The sequence below is a fragment of the Oncorhynchus gorbuscha genome, linkage group LG21, assembly GCF_021184085.1.
Source record: "Oncorhynchus gorbuscha isolate QuinsamMale2020 ecotype Even-year linkage group LG21, OgorEven_v1.0, whole genome shotgun sequence".
NCBI lineage: Eukaryota > Metazoa > Chordata > Actinopteri > Salmoniformes > Salmonidae > Oncorhynchus > Oncorhynchus gorbuscha.
Window position 1 is genome coordinate 1,502,597 of NC_060193.1, and position 20,014 is coordinate 1,522,610.

The 20,014-nt window shown below is 45.8% G+C and overlaps 1 protein-coding gene across 4 annotated transcripts in view; it reads right to left on the minus strand.

Moving 5' to 3' along the window:
• Positions 1 to 15,600: 15,600 nt before the first annotated feature.
• aimp1b (aminoacyl tRNA synthetase complex interacting multifunctional protein 1b) overlaps positions 15,601 to 20,014 on the minus strand; it is a 30,783-nt gene continuing 26,369 nt past the window's right edge. For 3 of the 4 annotated variants that reach the window (XM_046320117.1, XM_046320119.1, XM_046320118.1), the window contains exons 5-7: positions 18,872 to 19,074; positions 17,051 to 17,249; positions 15,601 to 15,955 (exon numbers count right to left, since the gene is read on the minus strand). In XM_046320117.1, the coding sequence (XP_046176073.1) occupies positions 15,789 to 15,955; positions 17,051 to 17,249; positions 18,872 to 19,074 (569 nt within the window). In that variant the 3' untranslated portion in view covers positions 15,601 to 15,788. Of the gene's footprint in view, positions 15,956 to 15,978; positions 16,214 to 17,050; positions 17,250 to 18,871; positions 19,075 to 20,014 lie in introns of those variants that run through there. The other variant, XM_046320120.1, reaches the window with a different exon arrangement.

Genomic DNA, 20,014 nt, shown 5'->3' on the forward strand with positions numbered 1-20,014 from the left:
GTGTTCTGCCTTACAAACAGGACAACGGAATGGATCGCATGCAGCGACCCAAGGAAACGACTCCGAAAAAGAGGGAAACGCGGCGGTGTTCTGGTCAGACTCCGGAAAAGGGCACATCGCGCACCACTTCCCAGTATTCTTCTTGCCAATGTCCAGTCTCTCGACAACAAGGTTGATGAAATCCGAGCAAGGGTGGCATTCCAGAGGGACATCAGAGACTGCAACGTTCTCTGCTTTACGGAGACATGGCTTACTGGGAAAACGCTATCCAGGGCGGTGCAGCCAACGGGTTTCTCCACGCATCGCGCCGACAGAAACAAACATCTCTCTGGTAAGAAGAGTGGAGGGGGCGTATGCCTCATGACTAACGGGACATGGTGTGATGAAGAAAACATACAGGAACTCAAATCCTTCTGTTCACCTGATTTAGAATTCCTCACAATCAAATGTAGACCGCATTATCTTCCAAGAGAATTCTCTTCGATTATAATCACAGCCGTATATATCCCCCCAAGCAGACACATCGATGGCTCTGAACGAACTTTATTTAACTCTTTGCAAACTGGAAAACATTTATCCGGAGGCTGCATTCATTGTAGCTGGGGATTTTAACAAAGCCAATCTGAAAACAAGACTCCCTAAATTTTATCAGCATATCGATTGCGCAACCAGGGGTGGTAAAACCTTGGATCATTGTTACTCTAACTTCCGCGACGCATATAAGGCCCTGCCCCGCCCCCCTTTCGGAAAAGCTGACCACGACTCCATTTTGCTGATCCCTGCCTACAGACAGAAATTAAAACAAGAGGCTCCCACGCTGAGGTCTGTCCAACGCTGGTCAGAACAAGCTGACTACACTCCAAGACTGCTTCCATCACGTGGACTGGGACATGTTTCGTATTGCGTCAGATGGGAATATTGACGAATACGCTGATTCGGTGTGCGAGTTTATTAGAACGTGCGTCGAAGATGTCGTTCCCATAGCAACGATAAAAACATTCCCTAACCAGAAACCGTGGATTGATGGCAGCATTCGCGTGAAACTGAAAGCGCGAACCACTGCTTTTAATCAGGGCAAGGTGTCTGGCAACATGTCAGAATGTATTCTGAATACAAACAGTGCAGCTATTCCCTCCGTAAGGCTATCAAACAAGCTAAGCGTCAGTACAGAGACAAAGTGGAATCTCAATTCAATGGCTCAGACACAAGAGGCATGTGGCAGGGTCTACAGTCAATCACGGACTACAAGATGAAATCCAGCCCAGTCACGGACCAGGATGTCTTGCTCCCAGGCAGACTAAATAACTTTTTGCCCGCTTTGAGGACAATACAGTGCCACTGACACGGCCTGCAACGGAAACATGCAGTCTCTCCTTCACTGCAGCCGAGGTGAGTAAGACATTTAAACGTGTTAACCCTCGCAAGGCTGCAGGCCCAGACGGCATCCCCAGCCGCGCCCTCCGAGCATGCGCAGACCAGCTGGCCGGTGTGTTTACGGACATATTCAATCAATCCCTATACCAGTCTGCTGTTCCCACATGCTTCAAGAGGGCCACCATTGTTCCTGTTCCCAAGAAAGCTAAGGTAACTGAGCTAAACGACTACCGCCCCGTAGCACTCACTTCCGTCATCATGAAGTGCTTTGAGAGACTAGTCAAGGACCATATCACCTCCACCCTACCTGACACCCTAGACCCACTCCAATTTGCTTACCGCCCAAATAGGTCCACAGACGATGCAATCTCAACCACACTGCACACTGCCCTAACCCACCTGGACAAGAGGAATACCTATGTGAGAATGCTGTTCATCGACTACAGCTCGGCATTCAACACCATAGTACCCTCCAAGCTCGTCATCAAGCTCGAGACCCTGGGTCTCGACCCCGCCCTGTGCAACTGGGTACTGGACTTCCTGACGGGCCGCCCCCAGGTGGTGAGGGTAGGCAACAACATCTCCTCCCCGCTGATCCTCAACACGGGGCCCCACAAGGGTGCGTTCTGAGCCCTCTCCTGTACTCCCTGTTCACCCACGACTGCGTGGCCACGCACGCCTCCAACTCAATCATCAAGTTTGCGGACTACACAACAGTGGTAGGCTTGATTACCAACAACGACGAGACGGCCTACAGGGAGGAGGTGAGGGCCCTTGGAGTGTGGTGTCAGGAAAATAACCTCACACTCAACGTCAACAAAACTAAGGAGATGATTGTGGACTTCAGGAAACAGCAGAGGGAACACCCCTATCCACATCGATGGAACAGTAGTAGAGAGGGTAGCTAGTTTTAAGTTCCTCGGCATACACATCACAGACAAACTGAATTGGTCCACTCACACTGACAGCGTCGTGAAGAAGGCGCAGCAGCGCCTCATTCAACCTCAGGAGGCTGAAAAATTCGGCTTGTCACCAAAAGCACTCACAAACTTCTACAGATGCACAATCGAGAGCATCCTGGCGGGCTGTATCACCGCCTGGTACGGCAACTGCTCCGCCCTCAACCGTAAGGCTCTCCAGAGGGTAGTGAGGACTGCACAACGCATCACCGGGGGCAAACTACCTGCCCTCCAGGACACCTACACCACCCGTTGTTACAGGAAGGCCATAAAGATCATCAAGGACATCAACCACCCGAACCACTGCCTGTTCACCCCGCTATCATCCAGAAGGCGAGGTCAGTACAGGTGCATCAAAGCTGGGACCGAGAGACTGAAAAACAGCTTCTATCTCAAGGCCATCAGACTGTTAAATAGCCACCACTAACATTGAGTGGCTGCAGCCAACACACTGACACTGACCCAACTCCAGCCATTTTAATAATGGGAATTGATGGAAATGATGTAAATATATCACTAGCCACTTTAAACAATGCTACCTTATATAATGTTACTTACCCTACATTATTCATCTCATATGCATATGTATATACTGTACTCTACAACATCGACTGCATCCTTATGTAACACATGTATCACTAGCCACTTTAACTATGCCACTTTGTTTACTTTGTCTACACACTCATCTCATATGTATATACTGTACTCGATACCATCTACTGTATGCTGCTCTGTACCATCACTCATTCATATATCCTTATGTACATGTTCCTTATCCCCTTACACTGTGTATAAGACAGTAGTTTTGGAATTGTTAGTTAGATTACTTGTTGGTTATCACTGCATTGTCGGAACTAGAAGCACAAGCATTTCGCTACACTCGCATTAACATCTGCTAACCATGTGTATGTGACAAATAAAATTTGATTTGATTTGATTTGATTTTGACAGGAGAAGTACTCCAGATATAACAAACTGACCCTAGCCCCCCGACACATAAACTACTGCAGCATAAATACTGGAGGCTGAGACAGGAGGGATCAGGAGACACTGTGTCCAACGATACCCTCGGACAAGGCCAGACAGGAAGGATATAACCCCACCCACTTTGCCGAAGCACAGCCCCCACACCACTAGACGGATATCTTCAACCACCAACTTACCATCCTGAGACAAGGCTGAGTATAGCCCACAAATATCTCCGCCACGACACAACCCAAGGGGGGCGCCAACCCAGACAGGAAGATCACGTCGGTGACTCAACCCACTCAAGTGACGCACTCCTCCTTGGGACGGCATGAAAGAGCCCCAGTAAGCCAGTGACTCAGCCCCTGTAATAGGGTTAGAGGCAGAGAATCCCGGTGTAGAGAGGGGAACATGCCAGGCAGAGACAGTAAGGGTGGTTCGTTGCTCCAGAGCCTTTCCGTTCACCTTCACACCCATGGGCCAGACTACACTCAATCATATGACCCACTGAAGAGATGAGTTTTCAGTAAAGACTTAAAGGTTGAGACTGATAAAAGATAGGTAGGAGCAAGCCCATGTAATGCTTTGTAGGTTAGCAGTAAAACTTTGAAATCAGCCCTTGCCTTAACAGGAAGCCAGTGTAGGGAGGCTAGCACTGGCGTAATATGATCAAATTGTTTGGTTCTAGTCAGGATTCTAGCAGCCGTATTTAGCACTAACTGAAGTTTATTTAGTGATTTATCCGGGTAGCCGGAGAGTAGAGCATTGCAGTAGTCTAACCTAGAAGTGACAAAAGCATGGAATAATTTTTCTGCATCATTTTTGCAAATCAAATATTGTGATGTGTGAGGAGAGGAGAGAGAAAGAGAGGGAGGACAGAGGAGAGAGAAAGAGAGGAGAGATGAGAGAGGGAGGAGATAGAGAGGGGGAGGAGAGTGAGAGGAGAGTGAGGGAGAGACAGAAAGATGAAGGAGAGAGAGAGACAGAGCGAGAGAGAGAGAGATGAGAGACAGAGACAGAGAGAGAGAGAGAGAGAGAGAGAGAGAGAGAGAGAGAGAGAGAGAGAGAGAGAGAGACAGAGACAGAGACAGAGACAGAGACAGAGACAGAGACAGAGACAGAGACAGAGACAGAGACAGAGACAGAGACAGAGACAGAGGGAAAGAGGAGGTGAGAGAGAACATGTCTGAATTGTCTCAGTAACATGGAAGTCAATCAGTATAATGTATTCTAAGAATACAGTCCTCAGTATAATGTATTCTAAGAATACAGTGCTCAGTATAATGTATTCTAAGAATACAGTGCTCAGTCCTCAGTATAATGTATTCTAAGAATACAGTGCTCAGTATAATGTATTCTAAGAATACAGTGCTCAGTATAATGTATTCTAAGAATACAGTGCTCAGTATAATGTATTCTAAGAATACAGTCCTCAGTATAATGTATTCTAAGAATACAGTGCTCAGTATAATGTATTCTAAGAATACAGTGCTCAGTATAATGTATTCTAAGAATACAGTGCTCAGTATAATGTATTCTAAGAATACAGTGCTCAGTATAATGTATTCTAAGAATACAGTGCTCAGTATAATGTATTCTAAGAATACAGTGCTCAGTATAATGTATTCTAAGAATACAGTCCTCAGTATAATGTATTCTAAGAATACAGTGCTCAGTATAATGTATTCTAAGAATACAGTGCTCAGTATAATGTATTCTAAGAATACAGTGCTCAGTATAATGTATTCTAAGAATACAGTGCTCAGTATAATGTATTCTAAGAATACAGTGCTCAGTATAATGTATTCTAAGAATACAGTGCTCAGTATAATGTATTCTAAGAATACAGTGCTCAGTATAATGTATTCTAAGAATACAGTGCTCAGTATAATGTATTCTAAGAATACAGTGCTCAGTATAATGTATTCTAAGAATACAGTGCTCAGTATAATGTATTCTACATTTTACATTACATTTAAGTCATTTAGCAGACGCTCTTATAATGTATTCAAAAGGTGCATTCACCTTATGACATCCAGTGGAACAACCACTTTACAATAGTGCATCTAAATATTTTAAGGGGGGAGGGGGTGAGAAGGATTACTTTATCCTATCCTAGGTATTCCTTAAAGAGGTGGGGTTTCAGGTGTCTCCGGAAGGTGGTGATTGACTCCGCTGTCCTGGCGTCGTGAGGGAGTTTGTTCCACCATTGGGGAGCCAGAGCAGCGAACAGTTTTGACTGAGCTGAGAACTACAGTCCTCAGTGGTAGGGTATTCTAAGGCCAGAGGTGGATGAACGCAGTGCCCTTATTTGGGTGTAGGGCCTGATCAGAGCCTGGAGGTACTGAGGTGCCGTTCCCCTCACAGCTCCGTCAAGCACCATGGTCTTGTAGCGGATACAGAGCTTCAACTGGAAGCCAGTGGAGAGAGCGGAGGAGCGGGGTGATTCTGAGAGAACTACAGGAAGGTTGAACACTAGACGGGCTGCGGCGTTCTGGATGAGTTGTAGGGGTTTAATGGCACAGGCAGGGAGCCCAGCCATAGCGAGTATGCAGTAATCCAGACGGGAGATGACAAGTGCCTGGATTAGGACCTGAATACAGTTCCTGTGTGAGGCAGGGTGTATTCTAAGGATGTTGTAGAGCATGAACCTACAGGAACGGGCCACCGCCTATGATGTTTCTAAGAGAACGACAGTTTGTTGTCCAGGATCACGCCAATAATTCTAGCGCTCTGGGAGGAGGACACAATGGAGTTGTCAACCGTGATGGCGAGATCATGGAACGGGCAGTCCTTCCCCGGGAGGAAGAGCAGCTCCGTCTTGCCGAAGAATTCAGCTTGAGTGGTGATCCGTATCCAACTGATATGTCTGCCAGACATGCAGAGATGCGATTCGCCACCTGGTCATCAGAAGGGGGAAAGGAGAAGAATCTAAGAATACAGTGCTCAGTATAATGTATTCTAAGAATACAGTCCTCACTTTGTTGTCAAAGACTTTGACAGGCGTGTAATCTGATTGGTGAGGCTTGTGCATGTCCAGATCAGAGAAGAAATATAGTACACAGTGCACTACTTCAGACCAGAGCCCTATTCCCTATATAGTGCACTACTTTAGACCAGAGCACTATTCCCTATATAGTGCACTACTTCAGACCAGAGCCCTATTCCCTATATAGTACACTACTATAGACCAGAGCCCTATTCCCTATATAGTACACTACTATAGACCAGAGCCCTATTCCCTATATAGTGCACTACTTCAGACCAGAGCCCTATTCCCTATATAGTACACTACTATAGACCAGAGCCCTATTCCCTATATAGTGCATTACTTTAGACCAGAGCACTATTCCCTATATAGTGCACTACTTTAGACCAGAGCCCTATTCCCTATATAGTGCACTACTTTAGACCAGAGCCCTATTCCCTATATAGTACACTACTTTAGACCAGAGCCCTATTCCCTATATAGTACACTACTTTAGATCAGAGCCCTATTCCCTATATAATGTATTACTATAGACCAGAGCCCTATTCCCTATTATAGTACACTACTATAGACCAAAGCCCTATTCCCTATATGTACACTACTTTAGACCAGAGCCCTATTCCCTATATAATGCACTACTATAGACCAGAGCCCTATTCCCATATAATGCACTACTATAATACAGAGCCCTATTCCCTGTATAGTACACTACTTCTAGACCAGAGCCCTATTCCCTATATAATGTACTTCAGACCAGAGCCCTATTCCCTATATAGTACACTACTATAGACCAGAGCCCTATTCCTATATAGTGCATTACTTTAGACCAGAGCACTATTCCATATATAGTGCACTACTTTAGACCAGAGCCCTATTCCCATATAATGTACTTTAGACCAGAGCCCTATTCCCTAATAGTACACTACTTTAGACCAGAGCCCTATTCCCTATATGTACACTACTATAGACCAGAGCCCTATTCCTATATAGTGCACTACTTCAGACCAGAGCCCTATTCCCTATATAGTACACTACTATAGACCAGAGCCCTATTCCCTATATAGTGCATTACTTTAGACCAGAGCACTATTCCCTATATAGTGCACTACTTTAGACCAGAGCCCTATTCCCTATATAGTGCACTACTTTAGACCAGAGCCCTATTCCCTATATAGTACACTACTTTAGACCAGAGCCCTATTCCCTATATAGTACACTACTTTAAATCAGAGCCCTATTCCCTATATAGTGCACTACTATAGACCAGAGCCCTATTCCCTATTATAGTACAATACTATAGACCAAAGCCCTATTCCCTATATAGTACACTACTTTAGACCAGAGCCCTATTCCCTATATAGTGCACTACTATAGACCAGAGCCCTATTCCCTATATAGTGCACTACTTCAGACCAGAGCCCTATTCCCTATATAGTACACTACTATAGACCAGAGCCCTATTCCCTATTATAGTACAATACTATAGACCAAAGCCCTATTCCCTATATAGTACACTACTTTAGACCAGAGCCCTATTCCCTATATAGTGCACTACTATAGACCAGAGCCCTATTCCCTATATAGTGCACTACTTCAGACCAGAGCCCTATTCCCTATATAGTACACTACTATAGACCAGAGCCCTATTCCCTATATAGTGCATTACTTTAGACCAGAGCATTATTCCCTATATAGTGCACTACTTTAGACCAGAGCCCTATTCCCTATATAGTGCACTACTTTAGACCAGAGCCCTATTCCCTATATAGTACACTACTTTAGACCAGAGCCCTATTCCCTATATAGTACACTACTTTAGATCAGAGCCCTATTCCCTATATAGTGCACTACTATAGACCAGAGCCCTATTCCCTATTATAGTACACTACTATAGACCAAAGCCCTATTCCCTATATAGTACACTACTTTAGACCAGAGCCCTATTCCCTATATAGTGCACTACTATAGACCAGAGCCCTATTCCCTATATAGTGCACTACTATAGACCAGAGCCCTATTCCCTATATAGTACACTACTTCAGACCAGAGCCCTATTCCCTATATAGTACACTACTATAGACCAGAGCCCTATTCCCTATACAGTGCACTACTTCAGACCAGAGCCCTATTCCCTATATAGTACACTACTATAGACCAGAGCCCTATTCCCTATATAGTGCACTACTTTAGACCAGAGCCCTATTCCCTATATAGTACACTACTATAGACCAGAGCCCTATTCCCTTTATAGTGCACTACTTCAGACCAGAGCCCTATTCCCTATATAGTACACTACTATAGACCAGAGCCCTATTCCCTATATAGTGCATTACTTTAGACCAGAGCCCTATTCCCTATATAGTGCACTACTTTAGACCAGAGCCCTATTCCCTATATAGTGCACTACTTTAGACCAGAGCCCTATTCCCTATATAGTACACTACTTTAGACCAGAGCCCTATTCCCTATATGGTACACTACTTTAGATCAGAGCCCTATTCCCTATATAGTGCACTACTATAGACCAGAGCCCTATTCCCTATTATAGTACACTACTATAGACCAAAGCCCTATTCCCTATATAGTACACTACTTTAGACCAGAGCCCTATTCCCTATATAGTACACTACTTTAGACCAGAGCCCTATTCCCTATATAGTGCACTACTATAGACCAAAGCCCTATTCCCTATATAGTGCACTACTATAGACCAGAGCCCTATTCCCTATATAGTGCACTACTTTAGACCAGAGCCCTATTCCCTATATAGTGCACTACTATAGACCAGAGCCCTATTCCCTATATAGTGCACTACTTTAGACCAGAGCCCTATTCCCTATATAGTACACTACTTTAGACCAGAGCCCTATTCCCTATATAGTACACTACTTTAGACCAGAGCCCTATTCCCTATATAGTGCACTACTATAGACCAGAGCACTATTCCCTATATAGTGCACTACTATAGACCAGAGCCCTATTCCCTATATAGTGCATTACTTTAGACCAGAGCACTATTCCCTATATAGTGCACTACTTTAGACCAGAGCCCTATTCCCTATATAGTGCACTACTTTAGACCAGAGCCCTATTCCCTATATAGTACACTACTTTAGACCAGAGCCCTATTCCCTATATAGTACACTACTTTAGATCAGAGCCCTATTCCCTATATAGTGCACTACTATAGACCAGAGCCCTATTCCCTATTATAGTACACTACTATAGACCAAAGCCCTATTCCCTATATAGTACACTACTTTAGACCAGAGCACTATTCCCTATATAGTACACTACTTTAGACCAGAGCCCTATTCCCTATATAGTGCACTACTATAGACCAGAGCCCTATTCCCTATATAGTGCACTACTATAGACCAGAGCCCTATTCCCTATATAGTGCACTACTTTAGACCAGAGCCCTATTCCCTATATAGTGCACTACTATAGACCAGAGCCCTATTCCCTATATAGTGCACTACTATAGACCAGAGCCCTATTCCCTATATAGTGCACTACTATAGACCAGAGCCCTATTCCATATATAGTGTACTACTATAGACCAGTACTTTAGCCCTGGGATGCCATTTGGGAATGTCTTAAAATCTAGTCCTTCCTTTCATATGGATACAAACCTCTGGGCCTCTCTGAATCTCTTAGATCAGAATGAGGTTGACTATGTGGACAGGGGGATGATTATAGATCAGCATTCCTACTCTGAGACTGTTGACTCCAGGACTCTGGTACAGCTATATTACAGTCTCTGAGACAGTTGACTCCAGGACTCTGGTACAGCTATATTACAGTCTCTGAGACTGTTGAATCCAGGACTCTGGTACAGCTATATTACAGTCTCTGAGACTGATGACTCCAGGACAGCTATATTACAGTCTCTGAGACTGTTGAATCCAGGACTCTGGTACAGCTATATTACAGTCTCTGAGACTGATGACTCCAGGACTCTGGTACAGCTATATTACAGTCTCTGAGACTGATGACTCCAGGACTCTGGTACAGCTATATTACAGTCTCTGAGACTGATGACTCCAGGACTCTGGTACAGCTATATTACAGTCTCTGAGACTGATGACTCCAGGACTCTGGTACAGCTATATTACAGTCTCTGAGACTGATGACTCCAGGACTCTGGTACAGCTATATTACAGTCTCTGAGACTGATGACTCCAGGACTCTGGTACAGCTATATTACAGTCTCTGAGACTGATGACTCCAGGACTCTGGTACAGCTATATTACAGTCTCTGAGACTGATGACTCCAGGACTCTGGTACAGCTATATTACAGTCTCTGAGACTGATGACTCCAGGACTCTGGTACAGCTATATTACAGTCTCTGAGACTGATGACTCCAGGACTCTGGTACAGCTATATTACAGTCTCTGAGACTGATGACTCCAGGACTCTGGTACAGCTATATTACAGTCTCTGAGACTGATGACTCCAGGACTCTGGTACAGCTATATTACAGTCTCTGAGACTGATGAATCTAGGACTCTGGTACAGCTATATTACAGTCTCTGAGACTGATGACTCCAGGACAGCTATATTACAGTCTCTGAGACTGTTGACTCCAGGACTCTGGTACAGCTATATTACAGTCTCTGAGACTGATGACTCCAGGACTCTGGTACAGCTATAGTACAGTCTCTGAGACTGATGACTCCAGGACTCTGGTACAGCTATATTACAGTCTCTGAGACTGATGACTCCAGGACTCTGGTACAGCTATATTACAGTCTCTGAGACAGTTGAATCCAGGACTCTGGTACAGCTATATTACAGTCTCTGAGACTGATGACTCCAGGACTCTGGTACAGCTATATTACAGTCACTGAGACTGATTGTAATGTGTTCAGATGGACGGAGTTTCAGGGGCATGTGAGTAAGAATTATCTCTCTCTTCCACTGTCTGACTGTGTGTGTGTGTGTGTGTGTGTGTGTGTGTGTGTGTGTGTGTGTGTGTGTGTGTGTGTGTGCGTGCGTGCGTGCGTGCGTGCGTGCGTGCGTGCGTGCGTGCGTGTGTACAGCATGCCTTTGTGGTTGTTTGTTTTAATAGGGCATGGACATTAGTGTTCTATCACAGTTTATTGTAAGCTCTGCCTTCCTACACACACACACACACGCACGCACGCACGCACGCACACACACACACACACACACACACACACACTTGTTATTTTATGTCAGTATAAACCGTGTCATGCAATCCTTCATCTGACGTGGATAAAGATATTTCCCTGTTGCTGGACTGTCATGCTGTGTTGACTCTGGGTGTTTGATGGCTCACTGACATCCTTGTGTGTGTGTGTGTGTGTGTGTGTGTGTGTGTGTGTGTGTGTGTGTGTGTGTGTGTGTGTGTGTGTGTGTGTGTGTGTGTGTGTGTGTGTGTGTGTGTGTGTGTGTGTGTGTGTGTGTGTGTGTGTGTGTGTGTGTGTGTGTGTGTGAGTGTGTGTTTGCGTGTGTGAGTGTGTGTGTGTTTGCGTGTGTGAGTGAGTGTGTGTGTGTTTGCGTGTGTGTGTTTGCGTGAGTGAGTGAGTGAGTGAGTGAGTGAGTGAGTGAGTGAGTGAGTGTGTGTGTGTGTGTGTGTGTGTGTGTGTGTGTGTGTGTGTGTGTGTGTGTGTGTGTGTGTGTGTGTGTGTGTGTGTGTGTGTGTGTGTGTGTGTGTGTGTGTGTTGGCTCCATCCCATGATGGTATCATTGTATTTATGACATCTGTTTTCATTGTGATGAATCATTATTACTGTTATTGTTTAGAAAGGTTAAACTAACACACCATATGAATGTACCACGCAGGAACACACCGTGGGTACCACCGTGGGTTGACTGGAGGGTACCACCGTGGGTTGACTGGAGGGTACCACCGTGGGTTGACTGGGGGGTACCACCGTGGGTCGACTGGAGGGTACCACCGTGGGTCGACTGGAGGGTACCACCGTGGGTTGACTGGAGGGTACCACCGTGGGTTGACTGGAGGGTACCACCGTGGGTTGACTGGAGGGTACCACCGTGGGTTGACTGGAGGGTACCACCGTGGGTTGACTGGAGGGTACCACCGTGGGTTGACTGGGGGGTACCACCGTGGGTTGACTGGGGGGTACCACCGTGGGTTGACTGGAGGGTACCACCGTGGGTTGACTGGAGGGTACCACCGTGGGTTGACTGGAGGGTACCACCGTGGGTTGACTGGAGGGTACCACCGTGGGTTGACTGGAGGGTACCACCGTGGATTGATGACTGACGGTACCAGAATGACTGAGGCCTGAGTCTTTTTTCTGGACCAAAACACAGGTGCTCATCCTTGCCGTGTCGTGAATTAGGCCTAAGCGGTGGCTAAGGACAGGGTCTTTAGTAGAAACAAAGGTAAATAGCCAGTGTGAGTATAGTGTTGGGTCGTAGTGAGGTTCTCTCTCCCTCCCTCTATAGTGTTGGGTCGTAGTGAGGTTCTCTCTCCCTCCCTCTATAGTGTTGGGTCGTGGTGAGGTTCTCTCTCCCCCCCTCTATAGTGTTGGGTCGTGGTGAGGTTCTCTCTCCCTCCCTCTATAGTGTTGGGTCGTGGTGAGGTTCTCTTTCCCTCCCACTATAGTGTTGGGTCGTGGTGAGGTTCTATCTCCCTCCCTCTATAGTGTTGGGTCGTAGTGAGGTTCTCTCTCCCTCCCTCTATAGTGTTGGGTCGTACTGAGGTTCTCTCTCCCTCCCTCTATAGTGTTGGGTCGTAGTGAGGTTCTCTCTCCCTCCCTCTATAGTGTTGGGTCGTGGTGAGGTTCTCTCTCCCTCCCTCTATAGTGTTGGGTCGTGGTGAGGTTCTCTCTCCCTCCCTCTATAGTGTTGGGTCGTAGTGAGGTTCTCTCTCCCTCCCTCTATAGTGTTGGGTCGTAGTGAGGTTCTCTCTCCCTCCCTCTATAGTGTTGGGTCGTGGTGAGGTTCTCTCTCCCTCCCTCTATAGTGTTGGGTCGTAGTGAGGTTCTCTCTCCCTCCCACTATAGTGTTGGGTCGTAGTGAGGTTCTCTCTCCCTCCCTCTATAGTGTTGGGTCGTACTGAGGTTCTCTCTCCCTCCCTCTATAGTGTTGGGTCGTGGTGAGGTTCTCTCTCCCTCCCTCTATAGTGTTGGGTCGTGGTGAGGTTCTCTCTCCCTCCCTCTATAGTGTTGGGTCGTAGTGAGGTTCTCTCTCCCTCCCTCTATAGTGTTGGGTCGTGGTGAGGTTCTCTCTCCCTCCCACTATAGTGTTGGGTCGTACTGAGGTTCTCTCTCCCTCCCTCTATAGTGTTGGGTCGTGGTGAGGTTCTCTCTCCCTCCCTCTATAGTGTTGGGTCGTGGTGAGGTTCTCTCTCCCTCCCACTATAGTGTTGGGTCGTACTGAGGTTCTCTCTCCCTCCCTCTATAGTGTTGGGTCGTACTGAGGTTCTCTCTCCCTCCCACTATAGTGTTGGGTCGTACTGAGGTTCTCTCTCCCTCCCTCTATAGTGTTGGGTCGTAGTGAGGTTCTCTCTCCCTCCCTCTATAGTGTTGGGTCGTAGTGAGGTTCTCTCTCCCTCCCTCTATAGTGTTGGGTCGTACTGAGGTTCTCTCTCCCTCCCACTATAGTGTTGGGTCATAGTGAGGTTCTCTCTCCCTCCCTCTATAGTGTTGGGTCGTGGTGAGGTTCTCTCTCCCTCCCTCTATAGTGTTGGGTCGTGGTGAGGTTCTCTCTCCCTCCCTCTATAGTGTTGGGCCGTAGTGAGGTTCTCTCTCCCTCCCTCTATAGTGTTGGGTCGTGGTGAGGTTCTCTCTCCCTCCCTCTATAGTGTTGGGTCGTGGTGAGGTTCTCTCTCCCTCCCTCTATAGTGTTGGGTCGTGGTGAGGTTCTCTCTCCCTCCCTCTATAGTGTTGGGTCGTGGTGAGGTTCTCTCTCCCTCCCTCTATAGTGTTGGGTCGTGGTGAGGTTCTCTCTCCCTCCCTCTATAGTGTTGGGTCGTGGTGAGGTTCTCTCTCCCTCCCTCTATAGTGTTGGGTCGTGGTGAGGTTCTATCTCCCTCCCACTATAGTGTTGGGTCGTGGTGAGGTTCTCTCTCCCTCCCTCTATAGTGTTGGGTCGTGGTGAGGTTCTATCTCCCTCCCACTATAGTGTTGGGTCGTGGTGAGGTTCTATCTCCCTCCCTCTATAGTGTTGGGTCGTGGTGAGGTTCTACTCTCCCTCCCTCTATAGTGTTGGGTCGTGGTGAGGTTCTCTCTCCCTCCCTCTATAGTGTTGGGTCGTGGTGAGGTTCTCTCTCCCTCCCTCTATAGTGTTGGGTCGTAGTGAGGTTCTATCTCCCTCCCTCTATAGTGTTGGGTCGTGGTGAGGTTCTCTCTCCCTCCCTCTATAGTGTTGGGTCGTAGTGAGGTTCTCTCTCCCTCCCACTATAGTGTTGGGTCGTAGTGAGGTTCTCTCTCCCTCCCACTATAGTGTTGGGTCGTAGTGAGGTTCTCTCTCCCTCCCTCTATAGTGTTGGGTCGTGGTGAGGTTCTCTCTCCCTCCCTCTATAGTGTTGGGTCGTGGTGAGGTTCTCTCTCCCTCCCTCTATAGTGTTGGGTCGTGGTGAGGTTCTCTCTCCCTCCCACTATAGTGTTGGGTCGTAGTGAGCTTCTCTCTCCCTCCCTCTATAGTGTTGGGTCATAGTGAGGTTCTCTCTCCCTCCCTCTATAGTGTTGGGCCGTAGTGAGGTTCTCTCTCCCTCCCTCTATAGTGTTGGGTCGTAGTGAGGTTCTCTCTCCCTCCCTCTATAGTGTTGGGTCGTAGTGAGGTTCTCTCTCCCTCCCTCTATAGTGTTGGGTCGTAGTGAGGTTCTCTCTCCCTCCCTCTATAGTGTTGGGTCATAGTGAGGTTCTCTCTCCCTCCCTCTATAGTGTTGGGCCGTAGTGAGGTTCTCTCTCTCCCTCTATAGTGTTGGGTCGTAGTGAGGTTCTCTCTCCCTCCCTCTATAGTGTTGGGTCGTAGTGAGGTTCTCTCTCCCTCCCTCTATAGTGTTGGGTCGTAGTGAGGTTCTCTCTCCCTCCCACTATAGTGTTGGGTCGTACTGAGGTTCTCTCTCCCTCCCTCTATAGTGTTGGGTCGTACTGAGGTTCTCTCTCCCTCCCACTATAGTGTTGGGTCGTACTGAGGTTCTCTCTCCCTCCCTCTATAGTGTTGGGTCGTAGTGAGGTTCTCTCCCTCCCTCTATAGTGTTGGGTCGTAGTGAGATTCTCTCTCCCTCCCTCTATAGTGTTGGGTCATAGTGAGGTTCTTTGTTTTATAATCTACATCAGGAAAAATATAGAAATCCACCATGTTTCAACATTTGTTCAAAACTTTATTGAAAGTTCCTCACATTCTGACAACAGCAATCAGCTTAATAAAGCTTACTTAGAAGTGTGTGTATCAGTCTGTGTGTGTGTGTCTTCCTCTATGTGTGCGTGTGTCTTCCTCTATGTGTGTGTGTGTGCGTGTGTGTGTGTTGGTGCCCCTGCGTGTCTGACTGTGTGTTTATTTGATACTGCTGTTGGTGAGGGTTGGGGCTCTACAGAGGCCTTTCCCCCTCACCTCAAACCCCACCCCCCTGTAGGTGGCCACGCCCCTGGAGTCCGTCTGCAGATCAGGAAGGATCTGCTCCCACACCTTCTCTCTGGGGCTCAGCTCCCGGTCTGGCTCCCCTAGTGGACAGGAGGATATATTACATACTATTAACTCTAACCCTAACACACCTTCTCTCTGGGGCTCAGCTCCCGGTCTGGCTCCTCTAGTGGACAGGAGGATACATTACATACTATTAACTCTAACCCTAACACACCTTCTCTCTGGGGCTCAGCTCCCGGTCTGGCTCCTCTAGTGGACAGGAGGATACATTACATACTATTAACTCTAACCCTAACACACCTTCTCTCTGGGGCTCAGCTCCCGGTCTGGCTCCCCTAGTGGACAGGAGGATATATTACATACTATTAACTCTAACCCTTACACACCTTCTCTCTGGGGCTCAGCATCCGGTCTAGCTCCCCTAGTGGACAGGAGGATATATTACATACTATTAACTCTAACCCTAACACACCTTCTCTCTGGGGCTCAGCTCCCGGTCTGGCTCCTCTAGTGGACAGGAGGATACATTACATACTATTAACTCTAACCCTAACACACCTTCTCTCTGGGGCTCAGCTCCCGCTCTGGCTCCCCTAGTGGACAGGAGGATATATTACATACTATTAACTCTAACCCTAACACACCTTCTCTCTGGGGCTCAGCTCCCGGTCTGGCTCCTCTAGTGGACAGGAGGATACATTACATATTATTATTAACCCTAACTCTAATAACCCTAGTTTCAACATTAGCACTAGCCTCAAGTTAAGGACTCATAGAAAGAATAGAAAGAAGAATCTAGTTACCAGGGTGATAGAAAGAGGAATGTAGTTACCAGGGCGATATAAAGAAGAATGTAGTTGCCAGGGTGATATAGAAAGAGGGATGTAGTTACCAGGGTGATAGAAAGAGGAATGTAGTTACCAGGGTGATAGAAAGAGGAATGTAGTTACCAGGGTGATAGAAAGAGGAATGTAGTTACCAGGGTGATAGAAAGAGGAATGTAGTTACCAGGGTGATAGAAAGATGATTGTAGTTACCAGGGTGATATAAAGAAGAATGTAGTTGCCGGGGTGATATAGAAAGAGCAATGTAGTGTGTGTGTGTGTGTGTGTGTGTGTGTGTGTGTGTGTGTGTGTGTGTGTGTGTGTGTGTGTGTGTGTGTGTGTGGTTACCAGGATAATCGTAGAAAGTGACCCTGTCCCCAGGTACAGCGTTAGTGGGTGGCTCCAGAAACTCCACCTGGGCGTCATCATCGTTATCGCTATCATGGGCGTTAGGGGCGGAGCCACAGAGAACCATCGCCGTGGAGACCACGCCTTTCACCCGACAGGGACGCACATTGCACAGCAACACCGCCAGACGACCCTGAAGCTACACACAGGCACACTCATCAGAGAGAAAGATACACACTCTCTGAATAATAACAATTTACACACACTCTAAATAATGACACTTCTAGAGAAAGATACACACTCTAAATAATGACACTTCTAGAGAAAGATACACACTCTAAATAATGACACTTCTAGAGAAAGATACACACTCTAAATAATGACACTTCTAGAGAAAGATACACACTCTAAATAATGACACTTCTAGAGAAAGATACACTCTCTAAATAATGACACTTCTAGAGAAAGATACACACTCTAAATAATGACACTTCTAGAGAAAGATGCACTCTCTAAATAATGACACTTCTAGAGAAAGATGCACTCTCTAAATAATGACACTTCTAGAGAAAGATACACTCTCTAAATAATGACACTTCTAGAGAAAGATGCACTCTAAATAATGACACTTCTAGAGAAAGATGCACTCTAAATAATGACACTTCTAGAGAAAGATGAAAATAATGATTCTAGAGAAAGATGCACTCTCTAAATAATGACACTTCTAGAGAAAGATGCACTCTGACACTTCTAGAGAAAGATGCACTCTAAATAATGACACTTCTAGAGAAAGATGCACTCTCTAAATAATGACACTTCTAGAGAAAGATACACTCTCTAAATAATGACACTTCTAGAGAAAGATGCACTCTAAATAATGACACTTCTAGAGAAAGATGCACTCTAAATAATGACACTTCTAGAGAAAGATGCACTCTAAATAATGACACTTCTAGAGAAAGATGCACTCTCTAAATAATGACACTTCTAGAGAAAGATAGTGTGTGTGTGTGTGTGTGTGTGTGTGTGTGTGTGTGTGTGTGTGTGTGTGTGTGTGTGTGTGTGTGTGTGTGTGTGTGTGTGTGTGTGTGTGTGTGTGTGTGTGTGTGTGTGTGTGTGACAGCGTTTCAGGTCCTGTTCAGCATGGTGGTGTGTGTTGTGTATCTCAGGCCACCCAGAAGCATTGTTAAAATTCTGTCACTACAGACTGGTGTCTCTGACACATCAAACAGGTGTGTGTGTGTGTGTGTGTGTGTGTGTGTGTGTGTGTGTGTGTGTGTGTGTGTGTGTGTGTGTGTGTGTGTGTGTGTGTGTGTGTGTGTGTGTGTGTGTGTGTGTGTGTGTGTGTGTGTGTGTGTGTGTGTGTGTGTACAGTATGGGGTGTCTGAGACAGGAATTGTTTTCTGCACGGTGGTCAGCTGTTTGACAACACATAGCGACTACTGGTCAGAGTCCCACTTTAAAGTACATGACAACACACTGTCTAAAGGAGAGATAGAGAGACTACTGGTCAGAGTCCCACTTTAAACTACATCACAACACACTGTCTAAAGGAGACAGATAGAGAGACTACTGGTCAGAGTCCCACTTTAAACTACATCACAACACACTGTCTAAAGGAGACAGATAGAGAGACTACTGGTCAGAGTCCCACTTTAAACTACATGACAACACACTGTCTAAAGGAGAAATAGAGAGACTACTGGTCAGAGTCCCACATTAAACTACATGACAATGTGTGTGTGACCGGCGTGCGTGACCTGTGTGCGTAACCTGTGTGTGTAACCTGTGTGTGTAACCTGTGTGTGACCTTTGACCTACCTGTTCCTTAGGTATGTGTCGTAGCGCGCTGACCACTGTGCGGGGGGCGGGCTCTCCCAGATCCACTTCCTGGACATACAGAGCCCCGGCCAATGGGTGGTAGCGGACGCCAACGATCCGACCAATCCGCAGGTCTAGGCGAGACACGTCCATGCGAGGCTCCTCCTCTAACGCAGACTCAGAGTTTGTTCTCTCCCTCTTTCCTGAGAGAGAGACAGAGGAAGAGAGGGAATTGAGAGAGAGAGAGAGAGAGAGACAAGAGAGGGAATTGAGAGAAAGAGAGGGAATTGATATATATATATAGAGTAATCTACACACTACAATTACTGAGGTTTAAATATATAGAGTACTGTACACACTACAATTACTGAGGTTTAAATATATAGAGTACTGCACACACTACAATTACTGAGGTTTAAATATATAGAGTAATGTACACACTACAATTACTGAGGTTTAAATATATAGAGTACTGCACATACTACAATTACTGAGGTTTAAATATATAGAGTAATGTACACACTACAATTACTGAGGTTTAAATATATAGAGTACTGCACACACTACAATTACCGAGGTTTAAATATATAGAGTACTGTACACACTACAATTACTGAGGTTTAAATATATAGAGTACTGTACACACTACAATTACTGAGGTTTAAATATATAGAGTACTGTACACACTACAATTACTGAGGTTTAAATATATAGAGTACTGTACACACTACAATTACTGAGGTTTAAATATATAGAGTACTGTACACACTACAATTACTGAGGTTTAAATATATAGAGTACTGTACACACTACAATTACTGAGGTTTAAATATATAGAGTACTGTACACACTACAATTACTGAGGTTTAAATATATAGAGTACTACACACACTACAATTACTGAGGTTTAAATATATAGAGTACTGTACACACTACAATTACTGAGGTTTAAATATATAGAGTACTGTACACACTACAATTACTGAGGTTTAAATATATAGAGTACTACACACACTACAATTACTGAGGTTTAAATATATAGAGTACTGTACACACTACAATTACTGAGGTTTAAATATATAGAGTACTGGACACACTACAATTACTGAGGTTTAAATATATAGAGTACTGTACATACTACAA